Source organism: Elaeis guineensis, chromosome 15 (assembly GCF_000442705.2).
Source record: "Elaeis guineensis isolate ETL-2024a chromosome 15, EG11, whole genome shotgun sequence".
Classification (NCBI taxonomy): Eukaryota; Viridiplantae; Streptophyta; class Magnoliopsida; order Arecales; family Arecaceae; genus Elaeis; species Elaeis guineensis.
Genome location: NC_026007.2, coordinates 52738889 through 52756112, shown reverse-complemented (window position 1 = coordinate 52756112; position 17224 = coordinate 52738889). Strand labels below are relative to the sequence as shown.

General features: G+C 34.6%; 1 protein-coding gene across 1 annotated transcript; it reads right to left on the bottom strand.

Moving 5' to 3' along the window:
• Positions 1 to 6950: 6950 nt before the first annotated feature.
• On the bottom strand, positions 6951 to 8058 carry LOC105057956 (uncharacterized). The gene has a single exon (XM_010940690.4). The coding sequence runs from the start codon at positions 7903 to 7905 to the stop codon at positions 7138 to 7140; it is 768 nt and encodes a 255-aa protein (XP_010938992.1). The 5' UTR covers positions 7906 to 8058; the 3' UTR covers positions 6951 to 7137.
• Between the last annotated feature and the right edge of the window lie 9166 nt (positions 8059 to 17224).

The window sequence follows — 17224 nt, the reverse complement described above, 5'->3', positions numbered from 1 at the left end:
TACTATTAAATGGAGATTTGATTTTTGAAGCTTGTATGATTGTTATGAAAGGATATTTGATAGATATTGAAGATCCTGATGATAGAAATTTTAAATAATAATAATAATAATAATAATAATAATAATAATAATAATTTAAAATTCATATATATTCAGATTATGTCCAAATTTGGTGGAGCATCGAAGGATTTTCTCGTTGATTTGACTTATAAAGATTTTTGATTTAAAAATTATCGAATTGAATTGATATGAGAATTAAGATTTGATTCATATTGATTATAGTAAATCTATATGATGGTTTAAATATGATATTGGACTCAAGGGTTAATCAAGATTATTGTACACCAGTAAAAGTATGAATGAAAATCGAAAGTTAATATTTGAATTCAATTGAAATTTAAAATTTTAGATCTTTTCTATTGATAAGGTAAAGAAATAATTTGATCAAACTTTTTGGTGAACCTAAGAAATTTTGATTGTTAGATCAGAGTGCGCAGCGGAAGCATGGTAATCTGGATTACTTTGAGTAAGTCAGGAATGTTGATTCTTTAAGTCAAAGAATTATGATAGATGATATTGTTTGATACAAAAAAAATTATTGATATTAGAAAGAATAATATTTTATTTGAGTTATTTTGGATATCCTAATGTGATTTTTTTTAAAAAGTAGTGCTTCCACCTACTATGCTACAAAAAAAAAAATTTAGCATCATAATTCTAGGATGAGTGGACCTTTGATTTTTGATTTTAGATTTAGAATATTTAGAAAAAATTTTTCTCTATTCTAAAATTGAATTTTATAATTCTTTATTTATTAGAAAGAATTTGAGATCATTTATCGGATGATGATTTTGATCTTAGATTATTATACTCAAATATTTATCTCCAGGGTATAATAAAATTTGAAGTTTGAATTCTTTTGATCATTTTTATTTTTCTGATTGAATAGAAAAGATTGAAGTTATCTATTGATATTGACGATTGTTCTACAAAAGATAGATTGGAGTTATTTATAATTTAGTTTGATAATGAATTGATGAATTAAGAGTTGTTAATGTTTAGATAAAGAAAATTGATATACTTACTTAGAATAGAGACATTGATTTTGGTTATAAGAAAAAATATAGTTTTGATTTAGATCAATTTTTGAGTTATTGATTTTTATTATGGAATGACTTAATGATAAAAATCTGCTTCAAGAATTAGAATATTTAAGAGTTTGAGGGTTTGAGTAAGAAAATTTCGATGACTAGAAATAGTGATATTGATTCAATCAACAATAGTGATATTGATCTTTATGAAATGACTCAATGATGAAGTTGTATCGAGAATTAAAATATCAAAAGTTTGAGAATGAGATTGAAATGATAAATCTTCAACCTTTGAAAGTACTAATAAGAGAAAATATTTTTGAATTTTGATTGATTAGGATGTCATCAAATGATTCATAAAAGTATATTTTCGTATCTTATGATGAATTGAAATTAAGAGTGATTAATATTTTTTAAAAAATAAATAAATAAATAAATAAATAATGATGAATGAAGTTCTTATGCAAGAATAGAGACATTGACCTTTTTCTATTCACAAGAGATAGATTTGATTTTAATTTGAGTCGTGAGATATTGAACATGATTTTTATAAGAAATGAGATCATAAATTCGAAATCTTGAAATATTGAAAATCTTTGAGATGTTGATTTTGATAAATAAGAAAATGAATGGTTCCATTTTAGATCGATGTTTGATGTACCGACTTTTTTCTTATGAAATGATTTAAGAATGAATTTATATCAAGAATTAGAATATTGAAATATTTGAGGATGAGATTCAAGTAAGAAAATATGAAGACTCAAGCAAGAAAAATTTCGAAGACGAAATTTCTTTTAGAGGGAAAGAATGTGATAACCCAGTTAGCCCAAACGAAAAAAAAAAACAGATAATAGGGGAGAAGACTCCCGAAGGGAGTCTTCTTCCTCCTCTCGTCAGCTCCCAATCAGAGTCGGAGATGAGTTCCCTCCGGCTCTATTTAAGGAGGAGAACCCTCCTCTCTCCTCTCATCGAGAAATCCTGGGGCAAAACGGCGGCAATCGCCGAAAATTCCTCACGGAGACCCGTCGCTGTGCAGTCCAATTTCTCGCCGGAAAAGCTTCGCCGGCGATGGAGGTAAGCCTCCTCCTCTTCCTCTCTTCTCCCCCTTCCTTCCCGTGCCGATGTGCACGCTCGCCGGCGACCGGAGTCGCCGGATTTTGTTGCGGAAGAATTTTTTTTTTTGCCGTTTTGCCGTCGCCGGTGGTCACCGCCAACCACCGGTTTGGCCCTCTTCTTATTGGCGAGTCACCCCCTCCTGCCGACGGCCGCCCCACGCCGGCTGCGCCGCTGGCCGGCCACCCAACGAGGGGACCTCAAGGTCCCCTGTTTCAGCCCAAAACATGTCCACGGGAAGAAGAAAAGAAAAAGAAGAAGAAGAAGAAGGAAAAGAAAAAGAAAAAAAAGAAAAGAAGAAGAAGGAAAAGAAAAGAAAAAGAAAAGAAAAAGAAGAAAAAGAAAAGAAAAAGGAAAAGGAAAAAAAGAAGAAAAAGAAAAAAAATAAAATAATAATAATATAATAATAATAAATAGGATTTTCTCTCCTCTCTCTCTTCCATGAAGAAAAAGAAAAAAAAAAAAAGAGAGAGAGAGAGAAAAGAAAAGAAAAAAAAATCATTAAATTAATTAATAAATAATGATATAAATAATAAAATATGAGAAAGAGAGTTTCTCTCTCTTTCCTCTCTCTCTTCAGCCTGAACTAGTATTTTCTCTCTCTAAAATTGGACTTTCTCTCTCTAGAATCCTCTCTCTAGATTATTTCTCTCTCCTAAGATTTTTAGAATTTTGAGAAGAATGATGATGAATTTAAATGATTCTCGTAATGGATTTTTGATCTGTGATCGTCGGACGATACACCGACATCCACTTTGATCAGATCAGGTATTTTTAGATTTTATTTCTCATGATCTTATTGAATTATTCACATGATAATTTTAGCATGATTTGATCTGATCGATCAGAATTTGTTGAATCATATTGTCTGAAGAATTCAAGATGAGTTTTCTCTCTCTAGAATTTTCTCTCTCTTGATTGATTCTCTCTCTAAAAAAAAAAGGTTAGTGAATGAAAATTTTTTTTTTAATAAGTCTGATCTGATTTTAATGAAGAACCCTGATCTATGATTGTCAGACAGCGTACTGGCACCCACCTTAATCAGACCATGAATCTTTAGATTTGATCATCCATGATCCCGATCTAGCCATGACTTGATTTGATCATGTTGATTTCACCAATCAAGATATTGGATCAATCGTAATGTTAGATTGTGTCACCTGATCAATTCGAATTATACCTCATGAATTCTCTCTCCTCTGATTGTCTCTCTCTACTTGATTTTATAAAATCGATGAAGAAACCTCAGTCCTATCACTTCGAATCCGATTTGATCTGATAGTCAAACTTTGGATCATTTAGGTCCTAATTAGATTTTGATTAGATAAAATTAGATGATCGGACCCAATCTAAACCGTTGAAATATGGTATTCGTATTCTTTCTAATTATTGAAATTGATTCTGTATAGGATTGTGGATGTTTGATCATGAAATATTGCGATATGATCTACGAACAGAATTTTTTGGAAGAAAATTTATAGAATTATGTGGATTTATTGGAGTGCGTTCGAGGTAAGTAATGTTTCACTTTTTCTAGATTTATCGGCAAATTATAATGTATTCTTCTGACATAATTTGTGAAACAATGCATGAATTGGATGAATGGTATTTTATTATGAAAATATCTTATTTGAAATATTATGATGAAGCATGATTAAACATATTGATTTCATGATGCATTACATTGATTGATTTCGATACTAAATGATTATATGTTTTATTATCAAAATTAGAATATGAAATATGATTTATGAAGAATTATGATATAAGAAATATTATGAATTGACAATCTGACTATGTAAAGGACCCTGTCAATGGGGGCATATACGTTGGCAATTGATTGTCCTGAGGGTTTATGTCGCCAGCGAGACCAGCGACATGTCGCCAGAGAGACCAGCGACAAACCGCCAGCGAGACCAGCGGTTCCAAAGGACATGGCTGCCAGATGATTCGCAGCCTACCGCAAGCAGATACGCGGTATTATGACCCTGCCACAGAGAAAATGTGGTCATAGCTCATGGTTGACGAAAAGAAATTGAAGAACAAAAGAAATTGAAATCCCGAAAGAAACTTGAAATTTTGAAAAAGAAATGAATTTGGCATGAATTATATTGCATAATTGAAATTGATTTCGAATTGATGAACTCTATATGCTTATTTTCTATAAATGATTATTTACTTATATGCCTAATGAAATCTGTTGAGAAGTGATCGTTGCTTACTGGGCTGTCTAGCTCATTACCTCTTATTTTACTGTTTTTACAGATGTTGAGGAATTAAGATGATACAAGATATGAATAGAAGAGTGATCAGAAGCAGAATATTCGTACTTTTATTTTAGGTTGAAATGCTTATTGAATTTGATGCAAAGCCTTTGAATTGTTGTTGAATTTATTGAGATATTAAAGAAAAAAAAAATTTAGGTCATTATATTTTAGATTTTAATTGTTGACTAATTATTCCGCTGTTGTTTTAGGATAGTATGATAAGATGCCTTGCATGCTTATGGAAAGAGTTTTCTATGAGTATGCGGCGGTTGCCATGACCCTCGATTCAAAATCTCGGATCGGGAGCGTGACAGAAACCATCAGGCAACGGTCACATAACACATGTTTTGACTCTGATGGTACATGCTTAAATAGCTTCAGGGTAGGTTTCCTGTGTCATTTTTGGTACAACAGCTATATGCTCTTCCTGCGGCACCAAAGAGTGTTGTATGTTTTAATTGTTGAAAACCTAAGTCTACCGACATGCATATCAATTAATTAGTTATTTTGGACGTCATTTTAGTCTTACTAGTTTCATCATCGGTGTTCAATCTGCATGCCCACTGCTTGTGTCGGTTAGAAAGCTGTCGAGGTTAGGGCTGCATTAATGAACGAGTGTTTGCTGCCATGTTGGATTGATACCATCCACTAGCCTGGTGTCTCCTGTCAATTTAGTTGTATCTGATCTATTAGTTTCTTTCTTGCTTTTGTTCTTTCAATTATCGAATTAATTTTGTCTTTGATAACTTTTGTAATGAGATGCAGGAATGAGGAAGCTGCCCAAAATCTAGGAGGCATTTTGGCACCTGGCAATACCAAATGTTAAAATCTGAGTTCAAAGTTCAGGTTGCCAAGTAACAGAGCTAAATGATTTTATATCCTCTTGTGCGGTGCAATCTTTTAGATTTAGGTTGATTTTAAGACTAACATCATATGGCCATGCTTAAAGTTCATCTTGCTGTTTTAACTCATTTGATTTTAAAACCATGGATTTGGCTTGAGGGAAGTGAAACAAACATTCGGTCTCCATTGAATAGTTCAAGATTTGTTTTATCTTTTGTGGATATTGATGGGTTTCAGTGTATGTCATGGATTTTTGGAAGATTTTAACAGAGGAGGTGATGACAATGGATTAGCACATTTTTTCTAAAAGCTCCACTGCTATAATCTGTTGGGAAGCAGGAGTTTCTAACATATACAGGGCATAATTATGTTGTAGGTTATCATTTTCTAATTTGGCCGGCTTGGTCAAAAAAACAATTAAATGTGAATGATAACGTAACCAGTGGTTCAGAAATTTGAACAAGACTGGAGACTCAGAAACTGGGTCGTGGCCTTTTGTTGACCCCAAGATTGCATTATTATCTGATGCTTTGATTCTTAGCATAATCCTTGTCTTAAAATTATTCTGGTCCTGCCACTGCTGTGCATGGGAGGATTACTGTGAATGGGAGAACTGCCCTAGGTTGCTTTAATTCAACTTTGAGACCGTGTTTTGCAGTGGAATAAATTTTGAAGGCTTATATATTACACCGTAGAGAGACAGGACTTCTACAATAGGAGAGAAATTTTTGGACATCTGGTTAGAGAATAAGTGAATGGGATAAGTGAGAAAATAAAATGTACTGAATTTCATAACAGATTTGAATTTTACTATGAGGACAATTTCTCCTCTATTTTTTGGTTAGATTACATAACAAATGGGGGCGAAAAGATAGACAGTGCGAATAAATTTTCCCATTTCACGGTATAACTTTATTCCATTTTCTTTGGTGGTATAGAGTTATAGCATATGGGCTATTCGTATTCTCATACAGTATAATTCTTATTCCTTGGCTGTTTTTTATTGTTCGGTAGCAACCCGGGAATAAAGATTTTACCTGGGGAAGGGGGAAAAAAAAAAACGCCATGAACTTTGAACACGGGGTACATGCCTCGGATGTTCTAGAGAAACTGTAAGTCAGAAATTCCCAACCTCCCTTCTCCATAACGTTTGGTTTAGAAGCATTCTAAGCATAGAAGAACCTACCACACAAATCTAATTAGATCAGCATAATCATTTAAATTAAGAAGAAAAGCTTGTTGCATTTTATTTCACTTGAATTGGAGCCATGGAGATCTCTATCCATTTATTCACTGGACACAACTATAAATTTGTAGTCTTGGATTCGTGCGAAGAAACTATTTCTATGTTTCCGACCTATGATCTCCAAATGACAATAAAATAATCATACTGTTGTGCCAAGATTAAATCAAATGCGACCTAAAATAGAGGTACATCTCTTTAAAATATTGGTCATATGGTTACCTCCCACAACAGGCATCATGTGAGCTTTTGCCACACAACCAAAAGGTTAATCCCAAAAAGACGGTGAACTTTAATCCTTTGAATAACAAAATACCTCTGGTTCCAGCGGACTTTCACATTTCGATCTAATTTAGCAAGACAACAACTCCTAAAGTTAGCTAAACGGGAAGATCCAAAAAAAAAAAAAGACTTGCTGATTAGTCAAATCATTGAAGGGAAAACAAACATCCAACAGTATTGAACTGTGGATTGAACCCCAAAAGGTAAAATAAAACCCCATAAAACGTACAGATTAAAAAAAAAAGAAAAAAAGAAGAAGGTTTGTGGGGCTTGAAGAATGATCCCCATTTCCATGATCTCACCCTCTCTTCCCATTTCCATGGATTCTGGGTGATGATATCTCCTGCACACCCCCCACCTTCTTGGCCTGAAAAGAAGGTGCCACCCCCAAATTACGACCCGATCTCTTATCATTTGGCATCCTCCTATAGTCTTTCTTCTTCATAGATCTCCTTGCATCCCCACTTCCTCCTTTCATGGTGGGTACCAAATACCACCATATAGAAGTGCAACATATGGCAAACACCCTTCCAAACATCACCAAGCCAACCAATATCAACACCATCCCCAAAGGCCAGTAATAACTAGGCCTCCACCTCCATGGCACAACCTCACCCTCCTTGACACCCCAAAAGAAGCACTTCTTCATCTTCCTCTCTGCAGCTTCCTTAGCGTCGACAGATCCAACCAGAGGAGCCGACTCCTTGACGCCCTCTGAATTGGGCTGGCTTGGAAGCCATTCTAGTTGTTTGGGCTTCTTTCCAACGGCCGGCTTTGTCTTCTCTTCTTTCTGATCTTCTCTCAGCTTCACAATAATTGGGATCCACTCTTGTGAATTCGAATGCATGAACCGCACCATCGAGACGCCCTGCGTTCCTGCTTTCGCCATGATCTTCTCCCTCCTGGCCTCGAGCTCGGCGAGCACGGTCGAGAACTTGTCCAGCCCCCTGGTCGAGTATGGATTCTTGTTGGCCTTCCTCTTAGATCCCTTTGGCGACCCGGGAGCTGAAGTTGGAAGCCATGGGTCCTCGTCGATGCGCTTGAAGCTTCCTGTCCCACAGAACATAGCTTGGCTGTAGCATATGAACCTCAAGAAATTCCTAGTTCTAAATGGCTTGCCAAGAATTAATATATATAAGGAGCTCTCATCTTTCCTTCCCTCTCTCTCTGAAGAAGACTTTGATCAGAGGGGAGGGTGATTAGTCAAACATAGATATCTATCGGTTTTTTTTTTTTTCTTTTTTTTGATTATTGGATATGTATGCAGGTCAAGGAAGCTTCTATTATTAATACTTGCTGTGGGTTGACTTGGTGGGGGGATGGGCTGTGCTACTTCGAAGAGGCACCGATCCTTTCTGGACTTTGAAATAGTCTCCAAACAAATATTATCTATGACCTAATCTTGTTAAATTTTTTTTTGCCTCGTGGCTGTTTGTGTCAGCTGCCCATTTGTGGTATTTGGTGCATGTGACCATCTCTTCCAATTTTGTAACCCCGACCCCTCAAAAAGAGGGGAAAAAAACATCTCCACTAATTCAGGCCATAGTAGTTTTCATTCTTATGAGATGGTGATTATTTACTCGAGTAATTCTTATAATTTTTAGCCATAGATTCTTCTTTTTATTTTTTTGAATGTAAGACTAAGAATTTATGCCTCAAGTTCCAAATCTTGTTCTTTGGAGAAGATCTTTTTTTTTTCCTCAAAAAAATTGAAATTTTAAAGATCAATCACTAACTAATGCAGAAAATTAATAAAATACAAAAAAAATATATACCAATGCTGAATAATTCATTTATCATTGGCTTAATCAATTAGAGGATGAAGAATGCTACTAGGATCTAGGTCAGTTGTGTATCTATGGCCAAATCAGCATGTCCCCTAAAGAGTGTATGAATAAATCTAAGTTAATTGGTTAAAGGCTTACCGTGTGTTGCATGGAAAAGATAGTTGAGATTCATTGAATGCTAGTTGATGTGCATTAATGACATGGCTAAGGTTATCCATTTTGTAAACTTGTGGCCAAGGGGTCGTTTATATAAAGACTAGGTTTATATGGTAATATATAGATTTTCTTTCTCCGGTAGGTGAGTCAAAACATGATGCGTCATATTACCAGTTTGGTTTAGCATCTTCCATTCATTTCAACCTTCTAGAAGATGTATGTATCATTTTCGATGATTGAGATTTTAAATTATATTTTTAATCAAGATTTTAAATTTTATAGATCAAAAGTATGCTGATTTCTCTATAGAATGGAATATCTCACTGTCCCATCCTATCCCAACGATAATGTCGATAGGATATCCTAGTAATACTTTCCATCTCTCTATCCCTGTTTTTTTTCTATCTTTTCTTTCTTTTTTTATTTCTTTGTACTTCTTTATTTTCTTTTTTCATTTTTTCCTTCTTTTCTCTCTTTCTTTTTCCTACCTTATTTTCTTTGCTTTTTCTTCTTTTTTCCTTATCCCTTCTTTTCTTTTCTTTCCTTTTTTTTTTCTCTTTTTTTTTTCGCTTTTCTTCTTTCTTCTTTCCTTTATGTCCTTTCTTTTTTTTTATCTTCTTTTCTTTTCTTTTTTTTCTTCTTTCTCTTTCTTTCTTTTATTTTTTTCTTTCACTTTTTTTTCTTCATCTTTCCTTCTTTTGTTTTTCTCTTTTTCTTTCTCTCACCGTATGAATGGATTTCAGAGTCCTGAATCTATCTCAATCCTATTTTTTTTACAGAAATAGGATGGGATGGTCGGAACAATACTCAATTCTATCAAGATTGATAGGCAGTAAACTAGCAAGCTGGAGGTACCAAATTAATCCACATTTGAACTAAACTAGCAGGCTAGTCAAGAAAGTAACAGTCTTGGTAGGCACTTAGAAATATTAGATTTATGCCTTTTACAACATCCTACAATAAAATAAGTTATGACTGGAGCAAGAGTTTAAAAATTTGAGATGTTGGTCATCTTATGTGGTTGCCAATACCAAGATGAGCTAGTATCGCAGTTTACTATCGTGATATGTAAATATGAAAAAAATTTCAAACAATCAAAATGTTCTAACATCTTGACTAATTTAGATAGAATCTTTGATCAATAAAATAAAACTTAGACTAACTACTATTTTAAAATACTATTTTTAAAATTTTTAAGATGTAAAAATAGAGCTAGAAAAATATCAACTAACATATGGATATATGTTATAAAGGTTATCCGCCTTCCGACCTGACTTTTTCCTCCTTAGGATATAACCGAGCATTCACTAACAACTCATCGAGACTACCATGGAAAGTCAAGAAGCTAAGGCTGAATGATCTCATGCCATCAGCTTCTATCCAAACTTCGGCTCAGATGACTACCGACTCCAAGGTCAGGATCCAACCAATGATAGAAAACGAGACCCAATAACCTGCACAGGCACTGACACATCCACAGCAAAACCTCAACTTTGCACCAACCTCAAGCGTCAGCCTACTTAGCCATGTGGACGATTCTTGGAATCTCTTAATAGCTTTCAGTATATAGGCATGATCTGCAACTAACATCCAAGACTAACAACTCTGATTTATGAGTTAGTAGACAAATTTTCTATCATAACGATCTATCAAATTAAGGCCTAGCAATCTAGGGATCTGGGGTCAAACGGCCTACCAAGTTTCGACGTGACAACATATAGCTCCATCCTATATAAAGAGGTAACAAAAGGACCCTCAAGCAAGCTCAATTCTAAAGAATGTTTGGTGTGCTCTCACTCCTCTCCATTTCACACTCTCTTTCCTCTACTATTTTTAGGCTTCAACTGACTTAAGCATCAGAGGATCCTCCATTAAAGAAACTTTGATCAGAGCAAACTTCTCTTGTAGGTTTTTTTTTTTGGTGTCTTAGTCCTCGAATGACACCCATCCTCAGCAGCATCTGCTTTGAACTAGAGTCTTGCAGTAATAAATTAATGCTAGAAGGAGGGACAAATCTGATAAAAGAGGAAAGAGAAGATAGCAAGAATGAGAGTACACAACTCCACCACGTCCCCTTATTACGGCAGATCCACAGCCATTGGATATCCTAATCTAGTAGATCCAAGAATTGGCCAATACTATGTAGTGGCTCCAGCAGGTGATAGAGTGGCATCCCTCCTCAAAGCAGGCACCTCAGATGGCTCCTTCTCGGCACAACCTCTAATCTCACCCCAAAGCTTGGGATTAGCCCTCCAACGAGCCCTCCACACCACACTCACTTCTACTCCCTACCGATCACCTTCCTATCAAAGCTTGAGGAAAGAAGACTAGTGATAACGACCTTCGATCGAGCATTGCCTTGACGAGGTCCAAAATAGAAGTCACCACGATGAGGAGAACAACAACCAACCAATGGTTGGTGTCATCAACATAATCTCCAGCTTCATAAATGGCAGGAGGATAGAAGACCGAGTAGAAGAAGTGAAGAGAGTGCATGAGGAATCTTGTTGATCTTTAAGGAGCTTAGACTCTTCATGATGATGCTATTATCGTATCAATGATGATAACAAATTGAAGGCTTCGATAAAATCTTCATTCTTTGGATATGCAATGCGAAAACTTGAAAATACCTTATTAGTAAGTTGTGTATTTATTAATTACATCAATAAAAATTAAACTTTTATACAAATTTCTTATTAAAGCGATCAAGTGAAAAGTTCGACTAAAGTCAGTCATATTCTAACCACAAATGAAATTGTCAGAAGCAATTGAAGACATCTCAAGACAAAAAATATAAGCTCGAGAAAACCAAGTCAAGCCTCACCCTTGACATGTCCACTTAGGGCTCCTCATCCATGGATGAGTCAAGTGGAGGCCAATGATGACGACGATGGGACTAACCCTTCGAAGATCCCTCGACATGGCTATCTGGTGCTCTTTATCTACAGATGAGTTAAACGGAGGCCAATGATGATGAGGTTAATCCTCTGGAGATCCTTCGACATAGCCATCTAGCACTCTTCATTCATAGATGAGTCCAGTGGATGCTGCTGATGATGATGGGGCTAACTCTTTAGAGATCCTATATGGTCATGTGGTGCTCCTTATCCACAGACGAGTTGAGCAGAGACCGACGATGATGACAATAGGACTAACTCTCTAGGTATCCCTCGACATGGCTATCTGGTGCTCCTCGTCTATGGATGAGTCGAACAGAGATCGATGATGATGATGATAGAGCTAACCTTTTAGGAACCCATATGACCATCTGGCGCTCCTCATCTACGAACAAGTTGAGCGGAGGTTGCTGTCGCCGCTGATGGGGTAACCCTTCAGAGACCTCTCAATATAGCCAACTAGTGCTCCTTATCCACGGATGAGTTGAGCAGAGACTAGTAATGATGACGATGGAGACAACCCTCAGGGGATCCATTGACATGGCCACCTGATGCTCCTCGTCTATGGATGAGCCAAGTGGAGACCTAAGATGACAACATTGACTTAGTAAGATTTACTGTCAAGGATCAACTTTTGATCAATTTTGGAGACTTTGATTGTGGATTTACTTCAAATATTTTGACTTCTAATCTACTTTGGATATTTCAACTTCTGACCTACTTAAATATTTTAACTTTTGATCGACTACTTTTGTCCGAAGCAATGAAACCTCTTCAGACTCAAAAGTGGGAGGCAAATGTTGTAGCGATTATCCACCTTCTGATCGGATCTTCCTCTCCTCAAGTTATGATCGAGCAATCACCGACGACTCATCAAGACTATTATGGAGAATTAGAAAGTCAAGACTGAATGACATCATGCCATCAACTTTTGTCTAAACTCTGACTCAAATCACTATTGACTCTAAGGTCGAGATCCAACCAATGATAGGAAATGAGGCTTAATGACCTACATGGGCACTGATATATCTAAGGCAAAGCCTTGGCTTTGCACCAACCTTAAGCCACCAACCTACTCAGCTGATGGGTGATTCTTGGAATCTCTCAAAAACTTGCAAAATGTAGGTAAAACCCATGACTAACAATCTTAGTGCATAGGTTAGTGGGTGGATCCCCAATCCTAATAGCCTATCAGATTGAGGCCTAGCAGCCTAGGAAATTAGGATTGAATGGCCTATGGAGCTTTGACGTAACAACATACGGCTGCACCTCTACATAAAGAGATAAAAAAGGGACTCTTAGGTAAGCCCACTCCAGAAGATGCTTGTATGCCCTTGTTCTCCCACTCTTTTTCCTCTATTGTTCTTAGGCTTTGACTGACTCAGAAATTGGAGGATCCCTCATCAAAAAAATTTCGATGAGTATAGACTTTTCTTGTAGGTTCTCTCTTGATGTTTTGGTCTTCGGACCATGCTTGATCTCAGTCACATCTACTTTGAATTAGAGTCTTGCAGCAATAGATTAGCACTAAAGAAAGGATAAGTGTTGTGGAGGTTATTCGCTATTCGACCTGATATCCTCGGATTACAACTGAGTGCTCATCGATGAGGCAGCCTCAAAGACCAAAGAAAGATCCAAGGAACCATGACAAAGCCACCGTACATCATTAGATTTTACCTAATCTTCAGATCAGACATTTATCGACCTTGAGATTGGGACCCATCCGATAATAGAGAATGGTGCTAAATGGACTGCACAGCACTGGTATGCTCGAGGCAAAATCTTAATCCTTCCCCAACCCTTGGCCGTCGGCCTATTCGACCACGTGGATGATCTCTGAAATCTCTCAAAAACTTATGGAATGTGGGAACATACAACTGACACCTATGACTAACAATGCCAGTGCACAGGTTAGTGGGCAGATCTCCAGTTCTAACGGCTTGTCAGATGGAGGCCTAATGACCTAAACAATTAGGACCGAATGGCCTATCCAGCTCCAGTGTAACAACATATAGCTCCACTTCTACATAAAGAGACAACAAAGGGACCCTCAAGAAAGCCCACTCTAGAAGACGCTTTTGCACTATTGTCCTTCCACTCTCTTTCTTTTACTATTCTCAGGTTTCGACCGACTTAGGCATCAGAGGTTCCTCCATCAGAAAAATTCTAATGAGTATGGACTTTTCTTTCAGTTCTCTTTTGATATTTTGGTCTCCAAACAATACTTGATCTCAGCTGCATTTGCTTTGAACCAAAGTCTTGCAGCAACAACATAATACCAAGTGATGTTTCCAAATATATTGTTTATACTATCCAATATGACAAAGATCAAGATTATATACATATAGAAATATATATTTGTGTTGCATATGTGTAAGATTTATACTTGTTATGTTGGTTCCATACAATTAAGAAGATAAGTAATTAAATAATTATCCTTATAGACTGATGCTTTAACTTCATTCATTAAATAATTATTCTCAAATTGAGTTATGTAAAAGCATTATCAATTATTATCAACTCATTTGGCTAGTTCTACTACAACAAAAAGATCTATAGTAGAAGTCAAAACTGTGGCAAAAAATATAGAACATTGTTGGTAAATCCTATACCAATGGTTGGTCAATAGCATCAATAGGTGGTATTACTAAAAGCTATTACAATGGTTTTGATGAGTATTGGTATAAGCAAGTCTATGGTAATGATCTTAAATTATCATATAGCGATAGTTTGTAACTATCGGTATAACTTACTACAGTGATTATAACCATTGCTATAGATATAATCAAAATCAAATATTATTTTATATATTTATATTAAATATTTTTATAATAAGATACTATCTTATTGAATTCATGTATGTATCTAGTATCCTTTTATTCGATCAAACTTGCAACCTTAATTAATCATATATACAAAGAATCAAATCTAACATCTCTTGGATAATTACCTGCTGTTTAGCTATAAGGATAACATTAACTTATGGTATGAAGTTGTAGTTTATTATACTTATTCAAAACTTAGTCATATTATAAAGTATACTTATTTCAAATATATTACTATATTTTAATTTTAATAATTATTTATTTTTATGAAAAATCAATCCTCTTATATTTGAAAGAAAATAAATAAATTACTTCACTTTATTCTTTATAATATTTTGAAAACCTTATAATTTAAAGTATTTTAAAAATATAAATTATTTAAATATATTTCTATAATTATAAATATTTTTTATAAAATTCATTAAAAGTAGATAATTCATGATTATTCTTATTTATACAGTAATTAAAAAGTCATGGTATTTAATATAAAATATTTTTAAAAATTTATATTAGATATTTTATATAAGTAATCTTTAAAATTTTTATATATTTTTAATATAAATTTAATTAAATCAGATCTAAATTTTTATTTAAATATATTTTTATATTTTTTAATAATTACATCATAGATCATTACTTGGTTATAGTTTGTTATACTCAATATTGATAGTGGATTTTATATGAAGAACTATTTTCATTTAATTGTTAAACTATCTTGACTCATTTAGTTGAAATCATATTAATTTTAAATATTATTAAACATATAAAATTTCTTTTTAAAAATTTTAAAATACATATTTATGATAAAATATTATCATCATCAAAAATCAAAATTAGTTGCAACAATACTAATCTCATAATAATAAAATATAAATAATTAATAATAAAAATTATTAATTATATATGTTGGATATATGTCCTAGAAGCCAATCATGACTGATGCATATCATATTTCTAAAAAATATTTTTATACTTTATGGGTATTTATATTATCATTCATATTTTATATGTCCATCAATCATCCAAGGGATTAACAAGATGATGACACATATTCTCAAAGAGTTAAAAATTTGAGATATATGTCATTGATGATTAATTTCTAAATTATTTCTGATCATAGGATTATCATGGGGATGGTGATTGATTCAGATAGATCTGTACACGGATCACTTCTTTCAGACAGATGAGTCTCGAGTCTGTGGTATAGTGACACTGAAATGAGAGTACCGATAGTTGTTAGAGAACAACTAGCACTGAGCGTGATCAACATGAGAAATCACATGGATGTCTGCTCACTTGTTAGTGACTTTCTCGATGCTGCAGTTGTATGACTGGTCCTTTGACCTAAGATGGCACTACTGCTCACAGTGAGGCTACTGGAGTTTGATTGACGTATAAACATTAGTCTCAATGAGTCATTGTAGTGGATGTTGGCGACAGTTGATCCACTGTAAGATTAGGGTGCGCATCAAGATGGGATCTATCGAGCCTAGCAGAAGGGAGTAGTCTTATGGGATTTAAGAAGCTGAGTCTTTAAGTCTATAACCATAACAGAGTGATTAATGAAAAAAAGTTTTCATGAGAATCATATATGGACTCGAGCTGATTGAATCTATCATATGATCGATGATGAGGTTTGACGATTTATTTATGACCTGCCATCTAGTCGGGACTCACGATAGAGGAACTGTATCATACGTTAATTACACCTAGAGGTTCATCACCTTTTATTCTGTTGGATTGTCACTACATGCTGCTAGATGTCACTGGTGGATTGTGAGACTCACGAGCATCATCTTGATGATCGATGATCCTTGGTGGACAGAGTTGGAATAGTTCTAACCCACTGAAAGGAGTTTTGATGATATTGCGATAGAGATCACAATATATCTCACTACCAGACATAATAGAATCTATAAGGTCACACACAAAGAGATTTTTAACAGATCAGATGGTTAAATTATGATTTTAAATCATGATAGAATTTGATTATTAATTTTATTGATGATTAATCCAATACAAAAGTTATAATTAAGTAACACGCTAAAGAGTTAGTAAATTATAGGAGGATTAATTAGTAATTGAATTGCTAATTGACTCAATTTGATTGAGCTATAGGATTTGTATTAAGTCTAATTAAATTAAATTTAATTTGACTTGACATGGATTTGATTTGATCAAACCTAATTGGGTTATTAGATAACCAAATTATATGGGAGAATGATTTCTTGTTGAATTAGGATTTGGGTTTGACTTAATTCTTAATTAGACTAGAATCTAAATAAGAATATTTGAATTTCTATTTAGACTAAAAATTTTCATCTTTATGGGTACACCAAATCCTAACTAGATTAAGATTAAATTGAGTTTGACTCAAGCACCAAGAAAGAGTCCAAAAGAACTAGGACTCTTTCTCTAATTAGGTGACATCTAATCTAAATAGTTTGGACTCCTAATTAGATTTAAATTTTTATCCATTTGGGTCTAATCAATTCTTAATATGATTTGAATTGGTTAGAATTTAAATTAGTTTAAATCAGTCACCTAAAGAAGAGTTCCATGAAGTTAAAACTCTCCCTTTTCATGCGCCAAATACAAGCCCCATGCCCATCTTTTATTAGTGCCTATTTTCTCTCTTTTGCGTGAGGTATGATGTGTGAAAGGAGTTCATGCCATCACATTTTCTCTTGAGATATGGGGCACACAAAAATAAGGAAGAG

Coding starts and splice junctions, on each gene's coding strand:
- LOC105057956 (XM_010940690.4), bottom strand. CDS start 7,905: ATGTTCTGTGGGACAGGAAGCTTCAAGCGCATCGACGAGGACCCATGG.